A 22,474-nucleotide genomic window follows, 5' to 3' on the forward strand; every position below is an offset into this window, starting at 1 on the left:
ATACTTTGTAGTCACCACATGTTATAATACAATCATGGTTTAGAAATGCGTATGCTGAGGTGGATGTGTGGGCACACTTTGATGAATCGAATTAGGAACCAAGCGTTAAGGGACAAACTAGGGGTAGCCCCTATATTTGGAAAAATGCGCGAAAATAGATTGAGATGGTTTGACCATGTGCAGAGAAAGACCTTCGACGCACCGGTGAGGAGGGTAGAAAGCATTTTTGTAGAGGGTTAGAGGAGTCAAGGAAGACCCAAAACTTAGGGTGAGCAAATAAGAGTTGACTTGCATGAGTTAAACCTCTCTGCGGACCTGACTAGGGATAGGAGCAATTAGAGACGCTATATCCATGTCTTAGATTACTGATGTCCTTTTAGTTTATGTTTTTAGTGTCCTTAACCTCCTGCTTTTAACGTCTCATTTCTATTAGCGCTTTGTTTTTTTTTGTAATGGTTCTTATTTTTATAGGCCTTTAAGTTATCTTTCACGTGTAATCACATCTCTTTATCATCCTCGAGCCGAAGGACTCCTTTGGCCGCGCTCTCCTTTATGGGTATGAGTTGCCGCTGTCTTTCCCTCCCTAAACACTAGCCTTAGTTTCTATGAGCAGGATATACTGGGTAGGATGATGATGATGATGGTTAAGACCAATTGGAAACAAAAATCTAGATTGTCTTAAGGAGGATCAAATTATCAAACAAACACATCTTTGTGATCCCATACATAAAAGATCAATTAAATTTGGAGAGCATTACAACACATGAACACAAGCCAAAGCCATACAAACCTCAAATATCTCAACATAAACTCAACATATGAAGAAATTATAACCACAAGTATATTGAAGCCAAGTTGAAGCACACCCATAACTTTTAGAAATAAACCAAATAATCCCATCAAAAAAATCAAAACCATCCCATCATCAAATGCCACGTGTCAGTCAATCACTTGGACCTCAAGATTTCATTGGATCAAATTCATTACCCTTAACCCAAAAAAAAAAAAAAATTCCCATCCAAAAATTGTTGATAATTGTATACAAATACAAGTACTCCTACTTCATTCTTTCTTCCTTAGCTCATCATCCATTCTTCATCCTTACTTCCATCCCCAACCAAAATGGCACTCCTAAAACCCATTTCCAAGTTCACCCCAAACTTGAACCCAAACCCGAACCCATTAACCCGACCCACAACCAAATTCTTTAGAGTTTCAATGTCAACAACCACTCCTACACCCACAAAACCATCATCAAAAAAAGGGAACAAGAAAGAAATTCAAGAAACCCTTTTAACACCAAGGTTTTACACGACTGATTTTGATGAAATGGAGCAGCTATTTAATACAGAGATTAATAAGAACCTAAATGAAGCTGAATTTGAAGCGTTATTGCAGGAATTTAAGACTGATTATAATCAAACTCATTTTGTGAGAAACAGTGAGTTTAAGGAAGCTGCTGATAAGATTGATGGGCCTTTAAGACAGATTTTTGTTGAGTTTTTGGAAAGGTCTTGTACTGCTGAGTTTTCTGGGTTTTTGCTTTACAAGGAACTTGGTAGGAGGCTTAAGGTATTTTACTTTGATTACTCTTAAAATGTTTCAATTTTTTTGGTTTAGTGTAATGTAATGAAGTTTTGGTTATTTTAAGGGTTTATAAATTTATTGATGTGGCTTAGTTTATTAAATTAAATAATTGAATTAGAGATATAGGTACTTTTTAGTTGATTTGATTTTTTTACACGGATATTGTCATCCTTTATTTTTATTTCACGTTGAATATATAGCGTTAGACTTTTATGTGACTGAGATATGAAAAAGTACGTAAGTAAATAATACATTGTAGTTTTTAAACCATACCCTGGTTATAGTTTTATGAGCCATAATTTAAAAATTTTGATTGAATTTGTCACTTAAAGATCTAAAGTTAATGGTTTGTTGATTTATCTATGTTAATTGGGTGTGTATTTGGATGGTTTTGTAGATTAATTTGGAAATTTGAAAACTATATTTTTGTTGTTATGGTTTTTTCCCAAAAAACAGTATGCTTTTTTTGGTGTACATGTTGATTGTTGCAAAATTAAAATAAAGGGCCCAACCGGGTTTGAACCGGTGACCTCTTGATCTGCAGTCAAATGCTCTACCACTGAGCTATGGACCCTTTGATTGTTAATTTACACCTCTATTATAATAAAAAATTGCTGTGAGGAACGATCTTTTCGAGATGGTTCGTCTATCTTGGATCTGCAGTCAAATGCTCTACCACCTTTGATACTTATTTTACACCTCTATTATTTACAATTCATAATTACAAATTTCTTTAGTTTACATAAAAGTGTCTGATTTCAGTTGTCAGTCTTGTGAGTTGTGAGTTGTGAGTTGTGAACTTGTGACACTTAACAATGATAGTAGTGTAATATGTTATTTAGATTGATATGTCCATATCCAATTTGGTTGTCTTACACGCACTACATTCAAGTGTCAAGAATTTAACATGGATATTTGATTTAAGCCTCAAGTAATGTATATGCCATTTTCATACCTGATATGCTTTTTATTTGCAGAAAACAAACCCAGTGGTGGCTGAGATTTTCTCCCTTATGTCTAGAGATGAAGCCAGGCATGCTGGGTATGTATTATTCCCCCTTAATTATTTTCCAAACTAATAATCAGAGGTGGATCTAGTACAAAATCATATAATGTCGATAATATTTAGAAAATGTGCTTAGAGACTTGAATTCATATCAACGCATTCATATAAAAAAACTTCTACCAACTCAACCAACACATACATTAATATCTATACTTCTAGAAGTATATGATTTTATACATCATTGACTGATCTTATATCCGCCCCTAGACATAATCAAATCCAAGAAGTACTTATCTTGAAAAATGTTGTCAACTGCTGCTATGCAGGTTTTTGAACAAAGGATTGTCAGATTTCAATTTGGCCTTGGACTTGGGTTTCCTGACTAAGGCAAGGAAGTACACATTCTTCAAGCCAAAGTTTATCTTTTATGCGACTTACCTATCGGAAAAGATCGGATACTGGAGGTACATTACGATTTACAGGCACCTAAAGGAGAACCCTGAATACCAGTGCTACCCGATCTTTAAGTACTTCGAAAACTGGTGTCAAGATGAGAACAGACATGGAGATTTCTTCTCCGCTCTTATGAAGGCTCAGCCGCAGTTTCTCAATGACTGGAAGGCCAAACTCTGGTCTCGTTTCTTCTGTCTCTCGGTAATTAACACTTTTCGGTTGTCAGCATTCGCACCTTTATCCTTGCTAAACCCGATGTGTTCATTGATGGTTAACTTTTGTTGTATTGGTGTTTTGACATAGGTGTATGTTACTATGTACCTCAATGACTGCCAAAGGACCGCTTTCTATGAAGGGATTGGTCTTGACACCAAAGAATTCGATATGCATGTCATCATTGAGGTGAGACTGAAATTTGACCAATCATCTCCATAACAACTGACTTTAACCGCTTGCTTATTAGCTAAAAAGTCAACCAATATTTCTTGTTCGTCAAACTAAACAATAGCCATTTGCCAAACAGACTATGTAAAGTTTTTGCGAGCACCCTTGAACTAAAACGAGATAAAACCACTTAATTGTTTGCTTGTATCTATACTTGAATATTGATGCTTTCGCCTTGGCAGACCAACCGCACAACTGCGAGAATATTCCCAGCGGTGTTGGATGTGGAGAACCCGGAATTCAAGAGGAAGCTTGACCGAATGGTAGAGATAAACGAGAAGCTGATCGCTGTAGGACAGGGCGATGATATTGGTTTCGTAAAGAACTTGAAGAGGATCCCGTTGGTAGCAGCACTGGTTTCGGAAATCTTGGCTGCGTATCTGATGCCACCTATTGAATCAGGCTCAGTCGATTTAGCAGAATTCGAGCCACAGCTTGTATATTAGATTTCCCAATGTATTCAACCATATCATTCCTTATAGTAGTTTATACTTGAGGATAACTCGCATTTCGGAGAACCAAGAAGTTGTAACAATATGTAAACTTATGAATTGCGGATTTTGACATCTTGCATTGTTTATGATACAATGATACAACCTTGTTTTGCGTATATTTTCTTATGCATGAACCATAATCTGAAATTACAGATGACCCTAAGTGTTCACTACACCAAAAATCTGCATTTACAGATGTGTATTACCCTGTTCTCATGGCACGCGTGACTCACGACACATATTACATAAGAAGGTTCAACACTAATTCAAATGAACCCGGATCAGTAAAACATAATTCGCTAGTTAGTTCGCCTTTTAGATTCCTGATTCACTCAAAATGTTACAAAAATAGCCTAAAACCAACCATTCGATTTGCGATTCGCAATGCAATTAGCGATTCATGTGACACTGACCCGGATCAAGAGAATGTCGAGCTTTTGAGAAACAACAAGGGCTTTGGACAATACTAAATTCTGATCGATTTCAATGATTAATTTGAAGTTAATATATCGAAAAAACTTTACACTTTGTTTTATGGATAGTGAGTACAATAGGGACTCCTACTTGAAAGGTTCTATACTCCTAACTTTTTTCAGCGGATATACGAATGCCAAATCAAAGACTTACAAAAAAGAAAAAAGGAGAAAAGTACAGAGATTATTCTGATTTTGGCTTGGTGTCCGATTTCTCTTTTGTGTCGGGGAACAACACCGTGAACATCCATACCGCCAATAAGGTTGCCTCGACTGGAGCAAGCCAATAGACAAATATGTGTTCCTTAGTTATGTGATCACCACGAGCGTATGCCCATCCCGTCACCTACATCAACAAGCAACAAAACTGATCATTGAACGAAAATTCAGTAACTGATATTAGACAGCGTAAAAGATATCGTAAAGGCACATACAGAAGCTGGGTTCATGCATCCACCAGTTAAATCCGAACCAAGAAGGTTAAGGGTGAGTTTCGAAAGGCTAGAAATCCACGTCTTAGTCATGAAACTTCCCGGAATTGTTCTCGACAATGACATAGAAATGAAAACAATCAAAAAGGTTAGGATTCCTTCTGTTAACGCGCCTTGATGGATGTTAACGTTCAGCTTTGGTCCCCGGCCAATTTCAGGGAAAGTATAAATTAGGAACTTAACTCCATATATAGCACCAAGCACCTGAAATGGACATAAGGCGAATAGTTTGAAAAATAGATGAACAGGAAGATGCCTCACTATGTCCTAAAGCAAGATAGTCCAAAAACAGAAACAATAACAGAGAAGTGAACTCTCATATCTACCAAAAAAGGCCAGTAACTACAACAACAATAACAATGCCAGAGTGGAGTCGGCTATATGAACCAATATATCAGTTCCAATACATGTCAAACATCGACGCTTGGATCTGCGTCTAAGTAGAAAGTACAAAGGACATAAAAATGGCAGGCTTCACTTCCAAATTCCAAAACTATAGCCACAGGCCACAGCTAGAGGTGTTTAAAACAAACGCGGCGATTCGATATTTATTAAAACCTTATAACCGAACCTGACTTTGACTTGACTTCAAAATGACTTAAAATTTACGTAAAAACCAATGTAGACACATGATCTAATTTTAACTAACTCTAAACACCCAACCAGAAATCAACCGGATGACCTGAATGTACACATATTGAAATAGCAAATATTAACCAATATCACATTAGAATATAAAAGTGTAGCAAATTTAAGAGCAGAAAAAGAGTGATTTTATAAATGTCAAAGTAGATTTCAAAAGAACCCTCCTATAACAAAGCTCAAAATACAAGCACATGAACAAGTACAGCACAATGTCCCTGTTTCAAGCATAAAATGGCCTAAATGGGACATATAAGTGATACTCCACACTTGACACTACCATTGAAAAGCGTGCACTGTTATATGGAGTATCACCAATTTCAAAAATCCATCAATACTCTTAAATGTCTCAATTTCATTGAAAAAAGAAAGAATATATCAAGTACAAATCTCAATTTAGGACATACTACAAATGGTAAAACAACACCAAAACATAAGTACTTCCCTTAGTTCAAATTAGTTGCTCTACTCTTTGTTTTCCAATATACTATTTTAATTCTTCATCTCTTTATCGTTGCACCATCTAAGTTATAAAAATATTGACTTGAAATATGCATTGGCAAGAATCAAACAAGATACCAGATGTCTATGTTCTTCTTTATACATCAGAAGTATGTAAACAATACTCCCTCCGACACACTCATTTTGCTTCAACTAGTATTTTGATTCGTCCCACTCATTTTACATTATTCTACTTTTGGATAATAATTCATCACTTTCTTTTAATCTCATTCATATATTTTAACATAGTTCATTTTGTCTTTAGTTATTACCAATATCCACTTTTTTCCCTTTGCTCCTAATTGACCAAGACATAGGGAGTATTGATCAGTAAATAACACCTATAACAACTAATTTATGCTAGGTAGTATTAACAAGAAAATAATTCAACTTTCAAAACCCAAAAAAATCCTAAGTTGAAGTAATATCAAACTAAAAAGCATAGAACTTTCCCAAATATAGCAATAATAATAAATAAAACAACCAAACCCATTAAAAAATCAAAATTTCTAACCAAATCAATCTCAATAGGATTAAAAATAAAACCCAAATTAATCAAATAAATGATAAAAAGTGGTAAGAAATCCATACCTGAGCTGGAATTCTTCCTCCAACAATGAACAAAAACTGACTAAAACCCTCAGAAATTGCTCCAGCCAATAAATTCAATGGATTATAAGTAGCACCTCTTGCATATTTACTCAATAACGCAAACAAAAATAAATTAATAACAGAAAAACAAAGCTTAACGATTTCTCCTGTAAAATTATGGTTAAAACCCAGAAAATGGAATACAAAGATTTTGACAAGAACACCAAAACATACCCACATAAATGAGAGCACAAAATCTGAAACTAATAACAACCCAGATTTTCCCATTTCAAATTGAATTTAATGATTGATTTACAAAGTTTTTTCTTCTTCTCTATCTTTAGACTTTGAGTGTCAGAATTCTATGAAATTCTCCATTTTTTTATGTTGTGGTTGGGAATAATGATATGGAAAGCTAACGTTAGCTGTTTTACTAATTTATAAAATTTGTGGGCCGTAATCGTCAACAAGATTCCAAAGTATACCCGCGCTGAAAGTGGATTTGATGGTTCGATATATATGTGATCTTATAAACGAATCCGTCTTTTATCTGATTTTAAAAATAATTTATAATTATTTAAGAATGAATATGAACACAATCACACAAAACTTGATTTTAAAACCGAAAACCCGAAATCAACCCGATGATCTGAATAAATTCCTCTACTTATTTGAATTTCAACAAATGTTGTATGAGACGATTTCACTAATGTGATCCATGTATAAGTTAAATAATCTAATTAATATAAATTTATAGGATGTAAATTTCTTATTTAAAGTCGTCTCACCGTTAAAAGAGTCTTTCACAAGAATAACTATCAAGGTTTTGTGAGCTTTTACAATTGGTTCTTAATAGTTTATTTGTTAGATGTTGGCTCATTCATTTGATTTACTCACAGCATTCCTTAATAAAGTTCTCATAAGAAATATTTATAGAAATTAAGAAAAAGAGAATCTTTTAGATAGTACATATATTATTTTATTGCATAATAAATTTGATGGAAGAAAATTGAGGACCATAGATATTAAAAAAATATTAAAATAAAGTTAGTGGAAAAAAATATGAGGACAAGAAGTATTATTAAAATATTAAAATATTAAAATGAGTAAAGTTATTTTTGTTCAAACTTTGTGATATAAATGGAAAGATTTCTTATTAGAACAACAAATGAAAAACGAAAAGTGAGAACTTCTTTGAGTTTCGGAGGGAGTAATTGATTAGTTGGTAACATTAATTATTTAATTGAAAATTTTCCTTAATGAAGGAACAATATCACCATTTGTGTTCAAAACGATATTAAAGTGGGTGATTGACTCAAACCATATATACTCGCTAGAGATCCTTATATGCCATAAATTTGTATTTCTCGGTGATTTCCTAAGTTCAAAATAATTGGTTGAATTCCATAAAACCATTTCACTAAAGTTTATTGACATTCTTTTATCAAGCAAATCAGCTTCATTTACTTATAAAAAATAATCCACATTATTTATGCTCTTATATACTGTAACAAAAGATTTCCTTTTAACGGGACAACCCGACAACGATTAGTAGAGATAATTTGCAAAATTAGTGATAATTATTTTGTTTACTTTTATTAACGAATTCAATAATATATCAATGAATAAATTTACATACCCAGTTTGAGAATAAGCTCTCAAGCTATATATCTCACAATGGAGATCTCTGGAGATCTCTGGAGATCTCTTACAATACAAATACATTGAAAGAAAAGCTCTCTTGGTATTTTACCCTATCCTCTTATAATGAATCAACCCTTTTTACAAGTGTTGTGTGTTGATTCTATAAATGCATAAGCCCTTTATGTAGAGGGTACACAATATTCTAGAATCACACATTAACTCTACAATAACTCACTACATTAAACCTAGAAATAATGCCCCATTAAGTCACACACTTAACTCCACAATAATGTAGCAATACATCATAGAAAAAGTCGCACATTAACTCACCAATAAATAGCAATTAATTACATATTTAATTTCCCTTTTGTTGCACCCTTACGCCCTGTTCGGTAGATAGTAATAAACGGTGATAATGAAAATGAAAAATTAGTGTAATTTTGGTTGAAAAATCTCTTGGTTATCTTGATGGTTATGCTTGTCCAACTTCAATCATCTCATTTTCTTCATAAAATTTATTGCAATGCGCTTACCATCGGAAGAGGTGGTGTTAGATGGTAATGAAAATTTGTAAATAAAAAAACTTTTATATTCAAAGTTTCATTACCATGGGAATGATATGGAAAGTTTGATGAAATTTTAAACTATAAATCATTTCCATCACCACCATTTAATACCACTAACCAAACGGGCCGTTAATATTGCTCTCAACATAACATGCCTTGTTTTGAGTCATTGAGTCACCACTATCACACATAGATAATTTATTTGTCCTACTATAAACATAATATACGAAAAATCTTCTAACTTATTTTAAATGTCCAACAAATATCACAATAACAAAGTTTTTACAATAATGACCTTAATTAGATTTTTCAATAACGAAATAAACTGAATAAAACTAACAAAACACTAAACAAAGACTAGTAAGTTTATTTCAAGCAGTACATTGAAATGAGCCGGCAGTATTTTGAGAACAACGCAAAGGAGCACAACAAGCTCGAAGGCCGGGCTCACATGAATGTCCAATGTGCTGTTCACAGCTTGAATTTTCACACTGGTGAACACCCTGTGATACTTCCTGACATTGTAATCCGCTACAACAGTTTGGTGATGCAACATTACATGCTTCTTCATCTCCCACGCAACCCTTAACTGATACCATTTTCATCATCACTATAGATAATTTCATATAAAACAAACTATATTAGTCTAATTTTATTTTATATGTAATAGAGGCGAAGCCAGAAAATAAAAATTCAGGCCGGATAATTATAATTTAATATCAACAATATATAATTGAATATTTTACGAGGAATGGACTAAACAAATAGATCACAAGAATAGACTGCGTGTAGCTTCGCCCTTAGCTTGTATGTTATAATGTTAACTTATTTAATTATACTAGATTTCTTACATCAAAATTGATCTTATTTAGCTATTCTAGTTTGTGATTAAAATTAATTTAGTGATTATATGGTAACAGATTATGTTGACTAATTGTAATTAGATTTTTAGATTATAATAACTTAATTGAAAAGAAAATTAATCATAAAGTGTGGTAATTATTGGCCTTTTGGCTAAAATAAAGTGTGGTAATGTAATATTAACAATATTTGAAATCTACAAGGGAGCCAAATTACTAAAATCAAATGATTAATAGTTAATACCAATGAGTAGAAGAAAATATTTGTATTATGAATATTGATATTTGATTGTCCAATAATTTTATTTATTTTTATTTAAAATGTAAAAAATGTTGCCTACTTAGTTAGACTACTTAGAATTTGACAAATAACATGACTAAAAGCTTTAAGATATAAATCAACTTACTAAATTATCAAGAAACAAATTAAAACATTATATTAATGATAACAAGATTAAAAATATTTATCTATATATATATATTATATATGTATTACTAATTAAAACAACGTTGAAAATCGTCTATAACAAAAATTATAATTTGGATAACAAGATAAAATTAAATATTTACTTACATATTTTAGAAAGAATTGTATTACTACAGCTAAGAGCAGGGAGTTTGCAAGCAGAAGGAAGTTGGCTAGCCACCCTAAAGGTGTTGCAAAGGCAGCCAGGTTCAACAGCTTGAAGGGCCCCACAGCACTTGGCGCTCGGAGCCGAGTTTTGTGTGCCAGGGAGGACAAAAGGTGCACACACATTTAGGTTACCAAGTTGGTTAGCACAAGTGTTTTGAGCTTGAGCCATTGAGGCCTTTATTTTCATTCCTAGTACAATTATTATTATTACAACCAAATAAATAACCTTAGCAAGTGATGTTGATTTCATGTTAATTCTTGCCATTTTTTATTATTTTTTCTTTTTATTGATTTTGATTTATTTGATATATAATTATATTGTTTGTGATTTTATGTAAATAAGATTAAATTTGTAATGAGGGAATTAGAGCTAGGGTTTAAGTAGTTACAATGTGATGTTTTGCATGACTTTTTTATTAGTAAGTCATCAAATTTGCATTCCATAAAAGATGTATAGCAAAGAGTTAAGAGTGATGTTAATTGAAATGTACAATGATCTTTCAATTTAAGTTCAAAATTAATAAAATTAATGGCATGTGAAATTTTAAATTTCCGTTCAACGATTTAATTTAGTGCTTAATTAACACTAATATATTAATTTTGTGTGATTAACATATATATAAATAATAATATTTGATTATTTTTAGGAAAATTTGTAAATAATTTTTTTTTACTATTGCTTATTGATTCAAAATACCCCCAACTATTATTTAACTTTGTGTATCCCATATATTGAGATATACTTAACCTTGAACACGATATACATTGTTTTCAACCAGCCTTTTAAGGGTATTTTGAGTCAATAATTAATATTGTTTTGTCGCTCTCTGTACGGTTCGGGATTGAAAAAGCCCATTGTATGAGAGATATATTGGTGTTTTTTTGGCCGGCTTACAAAAACCAATTGCCAGTCTCAAATACATTAACCTTAGTTATCTTCTTCTCTATTGCAATTCTTCTATTTGAATGTATTAAAACCAATTTAACTTAATTAATTAGAACACATATATTTGAACTTATTGGACATAAGATGTGGGAGCGAGAATAGATTCACTTTTTAAAAAATTCTGTTTATTATGGATGATTGATGGTGTTCAAAATGCAAAATGATTTAAAGTTTTGTTTAAGTCATCTGTATGTTGAACAGAAAATTTGGGATTGGATCTCTACTAGGTGTAGGTATCAGCTGGGGGTTTCTTGACTGTGCACATCCTCTTTGCTCTCTCCTTGAAGGGAACAGGTATGGTTTGTCTACATCTTTCAGGAAAAAAAAAACCTCACCCGGACCCTGCCTTATACGGAAAACTAAAAGTATTCTTTATCTTTGCTAGTCATTTTGACCTACTTTATAATTAATATCCATTTCTCTAAAAAGTAATGTTTTTATGGATAGACGATGCTTGGAAAAAAACTTGAATTCAACGCTTAATGTTCAAATGCAGCTACACCATAGTCAACTAAATTGAAAAGTAAAAACACTATAACACAATAATTTAAACATATTAAGTATTATCACAAAGCTTTATGATCCAATCCATTTATGATAATTATAGTATATCAGCAACCCTTCAAACAACTTGACACTCATACGAGCCAGGAGCAACAGCAACACACCCATATGGTTCACAGCAATCACGTACGTCGGGTTCACATGAATGTCCCACGTGGTCTTCACAAACTTCAGACTCACACTGGTGAACACCTGGAGAAACTTCTAAACATTCCAGTCCTTGACAACAGTCTGAATTAACAGGATTACATAGTTGTTCCTCTACAGTACAAGCTTTAGTAGAAATCATTTGCAGCATTACTGTAGAAACCATAAAGAATCAAACTATTAGCATAATTTCCTTTTTTCTATATGATATAATTCAAAAAAAAAAAAAATACGTATATATAAAAAAGGGAAAAAAAAAAAGAAAGTAAATAACATGTTGCAAGGATAAAAGAAGTTGCCAATTTAATTTGCTTGTGATTGCCATCCTCTCAATTGCTTGCTCGAAAATCTAGCTCGATCGATCGAAGTTGTGTGTGTAGTATACTTATAAATTTAGGTTATTTTTTTTGTGTGGACTTCCCATTATCTTTCTTTCTATATATAGAAATTGTGATCCTCGTTTCTAAATATATTTTATTTGGTCAGCTATGTCAAAGATTCTACTTACACACAATGTTGTTATATGGTGTATTACTAATGCATTATTATATATAGCTCTACAACTTAAATAACACTCTAAACGTACAACTAGAGAAATACAATGACTCCAAAATACTAGCTTGATATTGGAACTAAGGTTTCGTTTAAGTATTATTCCAAATTAGTTAGTTGACAATTGTAATTAATTGGTGCCCATATTTAATTTAATTAAATGATATGTAATTAATTATTAAAAATACTTTCACACAATGTTGTTATATGATGTATTACTTATTCATTATTATTATATAGCTATTAAGCTTAATAACACTCTAAAGTTTGCTGAGATAGATTTACGAAGTCCTTAATTAAACCAGAGTCAGAGCTAGAGCTAGAGTCAGTAATCCAGTCACCCGTGCACAAATTAAAGTCCGTGAAGAAGAAGGGTAGCGGACATATCATACTTGTATCCCTTCTAAAAAGTAAATAAGAAGAAATACGCGCACTAAGAAAATTCCTTAATTACAACCATTATGATATATTAATGACAAAATCATTGATAATTAATGTTGATATTGTGTATAACTTAATAAATTAGTTTTCAAATAATTATATCATGGAAAAATGAAACCATAAATATTATTGGCATAATTGTTTACTTAAGTTTCTATTTCAAAGAGAGTTATCTTTATATGTTCTATTAATTCCTTAGTCCCATTGAATTTTTAAAGATTTTTTTTGTCCTTTTTTTAAGTTTTTTTTTCACTTTCTATTAAGGAAATTTCACCATTATTTTCAAATTTTTCACTTTTAAAAAAGATTTAAATTGAATTTTTAATTTTTGTCTACTTTGAAACATTCTTCACATTAGATCAAGTTTCTGGATACTTCTTAGTTTTTCTCCCATGGTCGGTTAAAACTAATTAAGTTCTAGGTCAAGATTCTATACTTGCACACAATGTTGTACTTATTCATTATAAATATATTATATAGCTATAAAACTTAATCACAATCATTATGATATCTTAATGATAAAATCATCCATAGTACTTTGCTAATAATGTTTATATTGCTTGTGTATGATTAAATAAATTAGATTTCAAAAAACTATATCATGTAAAAATGAAACCAAAAATATTATAATTTGTAATATTTTAACAGACTAAATATACATGCGTTAGCTTAATATAAAATGATCTCACAATAAGAAATTTTCATTTAGTAGTTTGTGTTAAAATTATGTTTAAAGTCATTTCAAAATGTCTATTTGGTCTATTGATAGTGACTGTGACCTATTTCAAAATTTGTGTTCCATAGGCCATAATTAAGATTACTCGCTAATAGGCATATCACCAGAAATTTCCGTTTTTAAGGTAAGATAATTAAACAAAAAAATTTTATTCAACGTGTATTGGTCAATAATTCTAAACTAGGGTCAACTAAGCTAAGAGGTATAGATATTATATTTTAAAATAATATAATAATTAATAAGCAAATTTTTTATTTTTGTATTAACATATGATGCAAATAGATAAAGTATATCATAGTTTCTACATGCTAAGCAAAACTCACCTAGCTTGCATTTCGTGAAGAGAAAATACATGCAGGCAACTTAAAAACGAAAATAAAAAAACACACAATGTAAAATAGAAAACTTAAGTTTCACAAAATGGATCACAACATTCATGAACACCAGGTTCGCATGAATGTCCTACGTGGTCTTCACAACCTACTGGTGAACATCTAGAAATACTTCCAAACATTTAAGTCCTTCACAACAGTCTGGATTTACAGGATCGTATGATTGTTCCTCTACAAGACAAGCTTTGATGGAAATCATTTGCAACATTACTGTAAAAGCCATAATAAAGATTTGAAGTATTAACACAATTATTAGTTTACGTCATAAGTTATAGCTTAATCAAATATGTATAATATAGAATAAGAAGAAAGAATTACATGTTGCTAGGATGAAAAAATTAGCTAATTTGATTTGCTTTTAATTCGTCATCCTCTCCCTTGCTTGCTCGAAAATCTCGATTGAAGTTAATTAGGCAACTAATATTTTGTTGTGGACTTTCCATTATCTTTATTTCAATTTATAGAAGTTTACTTGGGAGCTACACGTTGACTATATTCCATCATAACTGTACAATAGTGTCATACTCATGTATTTTTGAAAAAAGTAAATTGCTATTTATTTATGTAATGTTTGAAAACAATTATTTCATGTTAAATTATTAATTTTAATTATAAAATTATAAATAAAGAATTTGAAAATGACAAGATTTGAGTAGTCATTTTTAAATTCTCAACTTTAACTACTTTAAAAGAAATGGTGGATTTGATCTAAATTCAAATTTTAAAAATTTTTAATTTGCCAAAATAAAATTATCGTTTTCGAATATGACATTAAATAAAAGAAAATTATCTAATTCCTCTGGACTCAAGGAACTGGCTATGTGCATGTTATGTGGCTATTCTAATTTATTTTAAAAAATTAGTAATGAAATTTTTATTATTAGCACCAAATAAAATAAACTATTCTACTTATCGTTGATAGTCCTTGTGGGTCTGTGACCTATTTTAAAATTTGTGTCCCATAACTAAGGTTACTCGTTAATAGGCATTTCACTAAAAATTATCGTCTTCAAGATCAGATAATGAAAAAATTCAACATGTATGGTCAATACTTCTAATTTCTAAACTATGATCAACTAAGCTGAGAGTCATAAACATTTTAAAAAATTATGAAAAGCAAATTTATTCTTTTATAAACATATATATGATACAGAAAATAGATTAAAAAAAAAAAAATCATATAATGAAATTGCTAATTGGTAAGAGGAACTCACCTAGCTAGATTTATTTAGAAAAAAAAAATTTAAAACATACAACATAAAACATTATAACACAATATAATAAGCAAATTCTTTATTATTGTATAACCATTGATGCAAATATGTAAAACACATCATAGTTTTTACTAGGTAAGCAGACACACCTTGCTTGCATTTTGAGAAGGGAAAATACATAATATAGCAAATGAAATATCAAACTCCATTCATGATGATAATTGTAGTACGCCAACAACCCTTTAAACAAGTTGGCACTGATATGAGCCAGGAGCAACAGCAACACAACTATATGGATCACAACATTCACGTACACCAGGTTCACATGAATGTCCCACGTGGTCTTCACAATCTACAGGTTCACACTGATGAACGCCTGGAGAAACTTCCAAACATTCAAGTCCTTCACAACAGTCTGGATTAACAGAATTACATGGTTGTTCCTCTACAACACAAGCTGTAGGGATTAATTGCACAACCGAATAAAATGCTGTGCCGTTTATTATGCACTGCCTTTGTATTTATGATACAAGAGAGCCCTAGAAAAGACAAACTAGGAAAAAAGATAAATTAGGAAATACTCCTAAATTACCATAACCAAATTAGGAAATACTCCTAAATTATCTTAACCCCATTCTATGAGATATTTACACAATAATATACAAAATATATTGCAATACCCCCCTCAAGTTGGAGCATGGGGTTCAAAAATGCCCAACTTGAAAATAAGAAATTCAAACTGATTCTTTCCTAGCGCCTTGGTGAACACATCCGCCGATTGAGATTTGGTCGAAACATATGAGGGAGCAATAAGACCATCAGTTATAGCATCACGAACAAAGTGACAATCAATCTCAATATGTTTTGTGCGTTCATGAAAAACCGGGTTTTTAGCAATATGTAAAGCAGACTCAATATCGCAAAACAACGGAACAACCTTCGAATGATGTATCCCCAAACTCAATAATAAAGCCTTAAGCCATTTTAACTCACAAGTGATTGAGGCCATTGCCCTGTATTCGACCTCTGCAGAAGAACGAGACACTGTATGCTGTTTCTTAGTCTTCCAAGAGATAGGAGACTTACCCAGAAAAACTAGCCAACCCGTAAGAGATCGACGAGAGATTGGACAAGCTGCCCAATCGGAGTCACACCAACCGTGCAAAGTGAGGTCTGAATCTGCATGCAACAATATACCTTGTCCCGGAGTACCCTTCACATAACGAACAACACGAAGAGCAGACTCCCAATGTTCTACCCGAGGTGTTTGCATAAACTGAGATAAAATATGCACAGAATAGGCCAAGTCAGGTCTTGTGACTACAAGATAGATTAATCTTCCAACAAGTCTGCAATAAGACTCTGGATCTGCCAATAAATCACCTGTAGCTAAACCAAGTTTATGATTTTGCTCAATGGGAAAACCACTTAGCTTAGCTCCTAACAGCTCTGATTCAGAAATAACATCAAGAGTGTACTTTCTCTGGCACAAAAACACACCTGCAGAGCTACGAGCCACCTCAATGCCCAAAAAATATCTTAAAGGACCTAAGTCCTTCATTTTGAAACAGTCACTGAGATATGCCTTGAAAGCACAGAGAGCAGCAGAATGGTTACCAGATATAACAAGATCATCTACATATACTAGGACATTTATCTGAATAATAGCCTTAGTAAATGTAAATAAAGAGTAATCTGAATAAGATTGAAGAAAACCATACTCTTTTAAGGCGGAAACAAGCTTCGCAAACCAACAACGAGGAGCTTGTTTAAGACCGTACAAGGACTTGCAGAGTCTGCAAACTAAGGAGTTGTCTGAGTTTTCAAACCCGGGAGGTAGCTTCATGTAAACTTCTTCATTTAAATCACCGTGAAGAAAGGCATTGTGGACATCCATCTGATGAAGTTCCCAATTTTTGGATGCCGCAATAGCTAGAAACGTCCGAACTGTTGTCATCTTGGCCACTGGAGCAAAAGTTTCGTTGTAATCAATCCCTTCTTATTGATGATTTCCCAACACAACCAAACGAAACTTCAATCTTTCAACATCACCATTAGACTTGAACTTAGTACGATAGACCCACTGACTACCAAGAGCACGCTTACCCGATGGTAGAGATTCTAGAGTCCATGTGCCATTATCTTCTAACGCTTGTATTTCCTCATTCATGGACTTTCTCCAACCTTCGAACTTCATGGCTTCTTTGAATGACTTTGGATCATCACTCTTAACAATAGCTGCAACAAACTTTAGATAATTGACAGAAAAATTGTCACATTTAATATAGTGTGCTAAAGGATATGAGGTATCGGAAGAGTGAGTTGAAGAAGGAGTGGAGAGAGATGGATTGTTAGCAAACACATGATGAGCAACATAGTCCCGATGTCTCACATTTGGGATTCTTTCACGCATCCCCCGACCTAAAACAGGCTCAATGGGATGGTCAAGGGAGCTAGCAGCATCACTGGGCTGAGAGGCAGACATAGCTGGAATATGCATCGGTTCAGGGCCAGCGTCTGCAGCCTGTCCAGTGGGCAGATCAGTGGTTGGCGAGGGCTGCTGCTGCGGGGTGCCAGTGCTTGCTGATTGCTGTTCACGCATAGTGTCTGTACTACAAGCATCCGACAATACACTTTGCACACACAAATCACTTTCATCCTCATATACCACATCATTCATACTAAAATTCGCAAAGTCATCATGCACATCATTATGATAGACACCAATATTGGGATCTATATTGACATCTTTCAGACTACGAAAAGGAAAAACCTCTTCCACAAATTTCACATCCCGAGAGACAAAGAAAACTTTAGCATCAAGATCATACACATGCCATCTCTTTTGTCCAAAAGGATATCCCACAAACACACATTTGCGACTTTGACTAGCAAACTTATCACCCTGGGTTTTCTGATTATGGGCAAAACACAAGCAACCAAAGGTGCGAATGGCATTAAACATGGGAGGTTTGTGAAATAAAATTTCAAAAGGGGTTTTATTTTGTAAGAGAGGGGTTGGGGTACGATAATAAGATGAGCCACAGCAAGGACACACTCCCCCCAAAAATAAATAGGCAAATTTGCTTGAAACCGTAAAGCCCTCCCAACACTCAAGATATGTTTGTGTTTTCGCTCAACTCGCCCATTTTGTTGTGGGGTTCCTACACAAGAGGATTGAAACAATATACCCATGGCGGAAAAATAATCAAACAAACAATTAAATTTTGTGCCATTATCACTTTGAACAATTTTAATTGTGTGAGAAAATTGTCTATCAACCATAGCTACAAACGTCATAAACGAACGAAATACTTCAGTTTTATTGACCAATAAATATAGCCAAACTGCTCGGGAATAATCATCAACAATAGTTAAAAAATAACGAGCCCCACAAGACGAAACATGCCTGTAAGGACCCCACAAATCACAATGTATTTTCTCAAAAATCCTAGAACTTCTATTTTCACTTAAGGGAAATTTGTCTCTATGATGCTTAGCACGAAAACACACTTCACATCCAGTATTCAAACTACTTTTATTGTTACTAACATGAGGAAGTAACTTAACTACTCTCTCGGAAGGATGACCCATACGTCTATGCCACAACTCCAAGCTCGAAGAAGCGTCCACCGCAGATACTGAGGGCATTACATCCGATTTGCTAAAATAGAATAGTCCATCTCGCCTAACTCCCATTCCAATCAGCTCCTTCGCTTGGTCCTGTATTGCACATATAAAAGAATTAAATTGGACAATAGTTTGTAAATTATCATTAAGTTGAGACACTGAAAGTAAATTGCAGCTTAAATTTGGCACATAAAGAACATGAATAAGAGTAATCGTGTCGGACAATCGGACTGACCCTTCCAATGTAGCACACACTGTTGCACCATTAGGTAAACTGACAGGACAATTTATGGAATGAACATTAAACAACCAAGATTTGTCACCAGTTACATGATGAGTGGCACCAGTATCAATGATCCAAGAAGTACTATCAAACTTACCATTCAAACGGTTATCTGGAAATGTACTATTACCAAATAAGCCGGTGATTGCTTTCCACTGTTCGGCGGTAAACAATTGAGCACTGGAATTGTTTGAAGCCGTTGAAACAATAGCATTTGCACGTGGAGTGGAACCCTTGCCGAATCCTGTAGATGACTGAACCCCTCTTTTTTCACGAGATGTGTAACCCTCTGGAAAGCCATGTAACTCATAGCATGCACTCTTGACATGTCCCTTCTTCTTGCAATGGTCACAAATTTTATCATTCCAACATTGAGAGATATCATGCCCGCGCTTATTACACTTATCACACACCGGCACACTAGAGCCGCTGCTGCCACTAGGGCCACGACCCTTTCTCGCTGTTGCAGCATGGACAACAAACCCAAGAGCCGAGTTGGGTTGCTGCTGTTGTACGGACTGCTGGGCATCCGCTTTGACCCTAGCAGTGCCACGCATTCTTTCATCTTGGGCAACAGATTGAAAAGCTTTATTTAACGAAGGCAGGGGCTCTTGAGACAACAAATTAGAACGCAAAGATGCATAATATTTAGAGTATAAACCAAGTAAGAATTGGTGGAGACGATCCACATCACGTCTAGTTGCGTGATGCTTCCCAACATCACACTTTCAGTTTCCAGTGCAACCAATCAGAGGCTCATGTTTGTCCAATTCATCCCATAAAACAGATAATTTGCTAAAATAAACTGCTACAGGCATAGTGTTCGTTTGTTTACAACTATTGATTTCGGATTTTAGTTGTTGAATACGGAGACCATTAACAAGACAAAATCGTTCGTGTAAATCATCCCACAATTTTTTAGCATTATCATAATTAGAGAGCATTGATTTTACCTCCGAGTCGATGGTGTTCATGAGCCAAGAAACGAGCATACAGTGGATGGTCACCCAATCATCCTTCGTACACGGTGGAACAAAACTCACAATTGATCCGTCCAGAAATTCGAATTTCCTCCGAGAGCACAACGCGATACGAATGGCGTGAGACCATTCATTGAAATTAGCAAGCTTTAAACGAATATTAGTGATGAAATCTCCCGGCCGATCTTGTGGTCCGAGATAAAAAGGTGAGGTAGGCTGAATTTTTGACAGTGGCGGTGGGGATGATGAATCGCCTTCCATCATGATTGCATAGTAAGGAGATCGAGAATTTTGACAGCGGCGGTGGCGGTGGAGCTCTCGCAGTTTAGGTATGAGACTTCGAGAGAGAAGAAGAAGGAAAGGAGATTTCAGGCAGTTTGGATGTGGAATATCGCAGTTTGAGGAAGGAGAACAGTAGCCGCCCAAAAAAAATGTGTATTCAGGCAAGAAAGAATGAGGAAAGGGCGAGCACGAAAAAAAATTTAGGTTATTGGCTTCGATACCATGTAGGGATTAATTGCACACCTGAATAAAATGCTGTGCCGTTTATTATGCACTGCCTTTGTATTTATGATACAAGAGAGCCCTAGAAAAGACAAACTAGGAAAAAAGATAAATTAGGAAATACTCCTAAATTACCTTAACCAAATTAGGAAATACTCCTAAATTATCTTAACCCAATTCTATGAGATATTTACACAATAATATACAAAATATATCGCAATACAAGCTTTGATGGAAATCATTTGCAACAACACTGTAAAACCATAAAAAGCATAATCATTAGTTTAATTTATAAGTTATAGCTTAATCAAATATGTATATATAAAAAGAGAATAAGGAGAAAGAATAACATGTTGCTAGGATGAAAAAAGAAGCTAATTTGACTTTCTTGTAATTTGCTATTCTCTCTATTGCTTGTTCGAAAATCTCGATTGAAGTTGATTAAGCAATTAATATTTTGTTGTGGACTTTCCATTATCTTTGTTTCAATTTATAGGCATATTTATTCACCTAAGCATGAAAAAATTATAATATTGTGTAGTTATTAATGTTGGAAGTAATGAATAGGTAGTATGGAAATCTTAAATTACAACTTTGCAATTGTGGGTGTGAGAAAAAGATGAAAAGAGTCTTTTAATTAATATTTATTTAAAAGTAGGGGTGCACGTATATAAAAAGAGAAAATCATGTTATTTTTTTGGGTAAAAATTATATATGTTGATTTTTTTTTTTTTATGAATTTGTTCAAATAATTTAAATTTGTCAGATGAAGTAAAAAAAGAGAATAAATGTGTGCGAATAGGTAATATAATGTATGGACATTTACAATAAATAGAATTTGTAGTGTAGTATATCAATTCTTGTAGAATATGGTTGTCCTAGCAATTTTTGTTAGTTGCATATAGTACAAGGGTTTACATTTTAAAGTATATTAATTTCCGATGGTTTAAGAAAATTATCGGACTTCAAAACAATGCTGGATGGTTTCTCAAGCACTAAGCCATCAGCGGCAAGCGAATATACATGCACATAACGTATTTGGTATAGTAGTTTAAATATCAACTGGTCAAATTAGACAATAAAAATCAACTAGTCAAATCAGCTAATGTAATAACTTTATTAAAATTGAATTTGAAATAAATAAAGAATTTTAAAACTGAATTGGAAAATTAAATAAATGAGTGTTTAAAAATCTTAATCTGAAAATATTAAAATATATAAGAAATTTAAAATAAAATTTAAATATTTTATAATAAAATTTAAATTGAAATAAATAAATATGTAAATCAAAGATAAATAAGAAACATCAAATTTAAATATTTAAAATAAATAAACAAATGAATTATTTAAAAACTCAAATAAAATAAAATGAATAACACAATAAATTAAGTTATCATGTGATCAAGTTGTTGGTAAAACAACCATTGAATGAAAATGAGTTTGAAAGTGTAGCGTACTTTTCAACAATAATTGAAATTCAGTCTAAAGAAGTTTGAAGGGAAAATTTGACCCATCAAATACAATTTTTTCCAAAAGTAAATATTAACAAAAAATAAAGCTCATATAATAACTTTCGCACATCCCCGTAGAATATCTCATTAGTAACTTTCGCACTTTTTGCAAAAATAGAAATGCACATATATTGTAACTTTCGCACTTTTTCATCAGCACACATTTAATTTTTTATTTAAGTGGAATA

The 22,474-nt window shown here is 33.0% G+C and overlaps 3 protein-coding genes and 1 non-coding gene across 4 annotated transcripts; 1 reads left to right on the plus strand and 3 right to left on the minus strand.

Moving 5' to 3' along the window:
• Positions 1–699: 699 nt before the first annotated feature.
• LOC130813702 (magnesium-protoporphyrin IX monomethyl ester [oxidative] cyclase, chloroplastic) lies at positions 700–4,100 on the plus strand. The gene is made up of 5 exons (XM_057679551.1): positions 700–1,572; positions 2,565–2,629; positions 2,920–3,247; positions 3,350–3,448; positions 3,673–4,100. The coding sequence occupies exons 1-5, from the start codon at positions 1,123–1,125 to the stop codon at positions 3,934–3,936; spliced, it is 1,206 nt and encodes a 401-aa protein (XP_057535534.1). The 5' UTR covers positions 700–1,122; the 3' UTR covers positions 3,937–4,100.
• Positions 2,090–2,161, minus strand: TRNAC-GCA (transfer RNA cysteine (anticodon GCA)). The gene has a single exon. It is a non-coding gene; the product is annotated as a tRNA-Cys (tRNA).
• Positions 3,854–7,108, minus strand: LOC130813720 (probable aquaporin SIP2-1). The gene is made up of 3 exons (XM_057679572.1): positions 6,683–7,108; positions 4,892–5,152; positions 3,854–4,803 (listed from the first exon to the last, which is right to left on the minus strand). Exons 1-3 carry the CDS (start codon positions 6,968–6,970, stop codon positions 4,642–4,644), a joined length of 711 nt encoding a protein of 236 aa, XP_057535555.1. The 5' UTR covers positions 6,971–7,108; the 3' UTR covers positions 3,854–4,641.
• A 2,046-nt stretch (positions 7,109–9,154) lies between these two features.
• Positions 9,155–10,676, minus strand: LOC130813727 (protein MEN-8-like). The gene is made up of 2 exons (XM_057679586.1): positions 10,327–10,676; positions 9,155–9,502 (listed from the first exon to the last, which is right to left on the minus strand). The coding sequence occupies exons 1-2, from the start codon at positions 10,649–10,651 to the stop codon at positions 9,264–9,266; spliced, it is 564 nt and encodes a 187-aa protein (XP_057535569.1). The 5' UTR covers positions 10,652–10,676; the 3' UTR covers positions 9,155–9,263.
• Positions 10,677–22,474: the final 11,798 nt, after the last annotated feature.

This window comes from Amaranthus tricolor, chromosome 1 (assembly GCF_026212465.1).
Source record: "Amaranthus tricolor cultivar Red isolate AtriRed21 chromosome 1, ASM2621246v1, whole genome shotgun sequence".
Classification (NCBI taxonomy): domain Eukaryota; kingdom Viridiplantae; phylum Streptophyta; class Magnoliopsida; order Caryophyllales; family Amaranthaceae; genus Amaranthus; species Amaranthus tricolor.

Bases quoted from the DNA above. Each gene is read 5' to 3' on its own strand.
- LOC130813727 (XM_057679586.1), bottom strand. From the start codon at position 10,651: ATGGCAAGAATTAACATGAAATCAACATCACTTGCTAAGGTTATTTAT. The intron at 9,503-10,326 runs GTAAGTAAATAT...AATTATCTATAG, and splicing joins TACAATTCTTTCTAAAATAT to TGATGATGAAAATGGTATCA.
- LOC130813702 (XM_057679551.1), top strand. From the start codon at position 1,123: ATGGCACTCCTAAAACCCATTTCCAAGTTCACCCCAAACTTGAACCCA. The intron at 2,630-2,919 runs GTATGTATTATT...GCTGCTATGCAG, and splicing joins GATGAAGCCAGGCATGCTGG to GTTTTTGAACAAAGGATTGT. The intron at 3,449-3,672 runs GTGAGACTGAAA...TCGCCTTGGCAG, and splicing joins ATATGCATGTCATCATTGAG to ACCAACCGCACAACTGCGAG.
- LOC130813720 (XM_057679572.1), bottom strand. From the start codon at position 6,970: ATGGGAAAATCTGGGTTGTTATTAGTTTCAGATTTTGTGCTCTCATTT. The intron at 5,153-6,682 runs GTATGGATTTCT...TGTCCATTTCAG, and splicing joins GAGGAAGAATTCCAGCTCAG to GTGCTTGGTGCTATATATGG. The intron at 4,804-4,891 runs GTATGTGCCTTT...TTGTTGATGTAG, and splicing joins GATGCATGAACCCAGCTTCT to GTGACGGGATGGGCATACGC.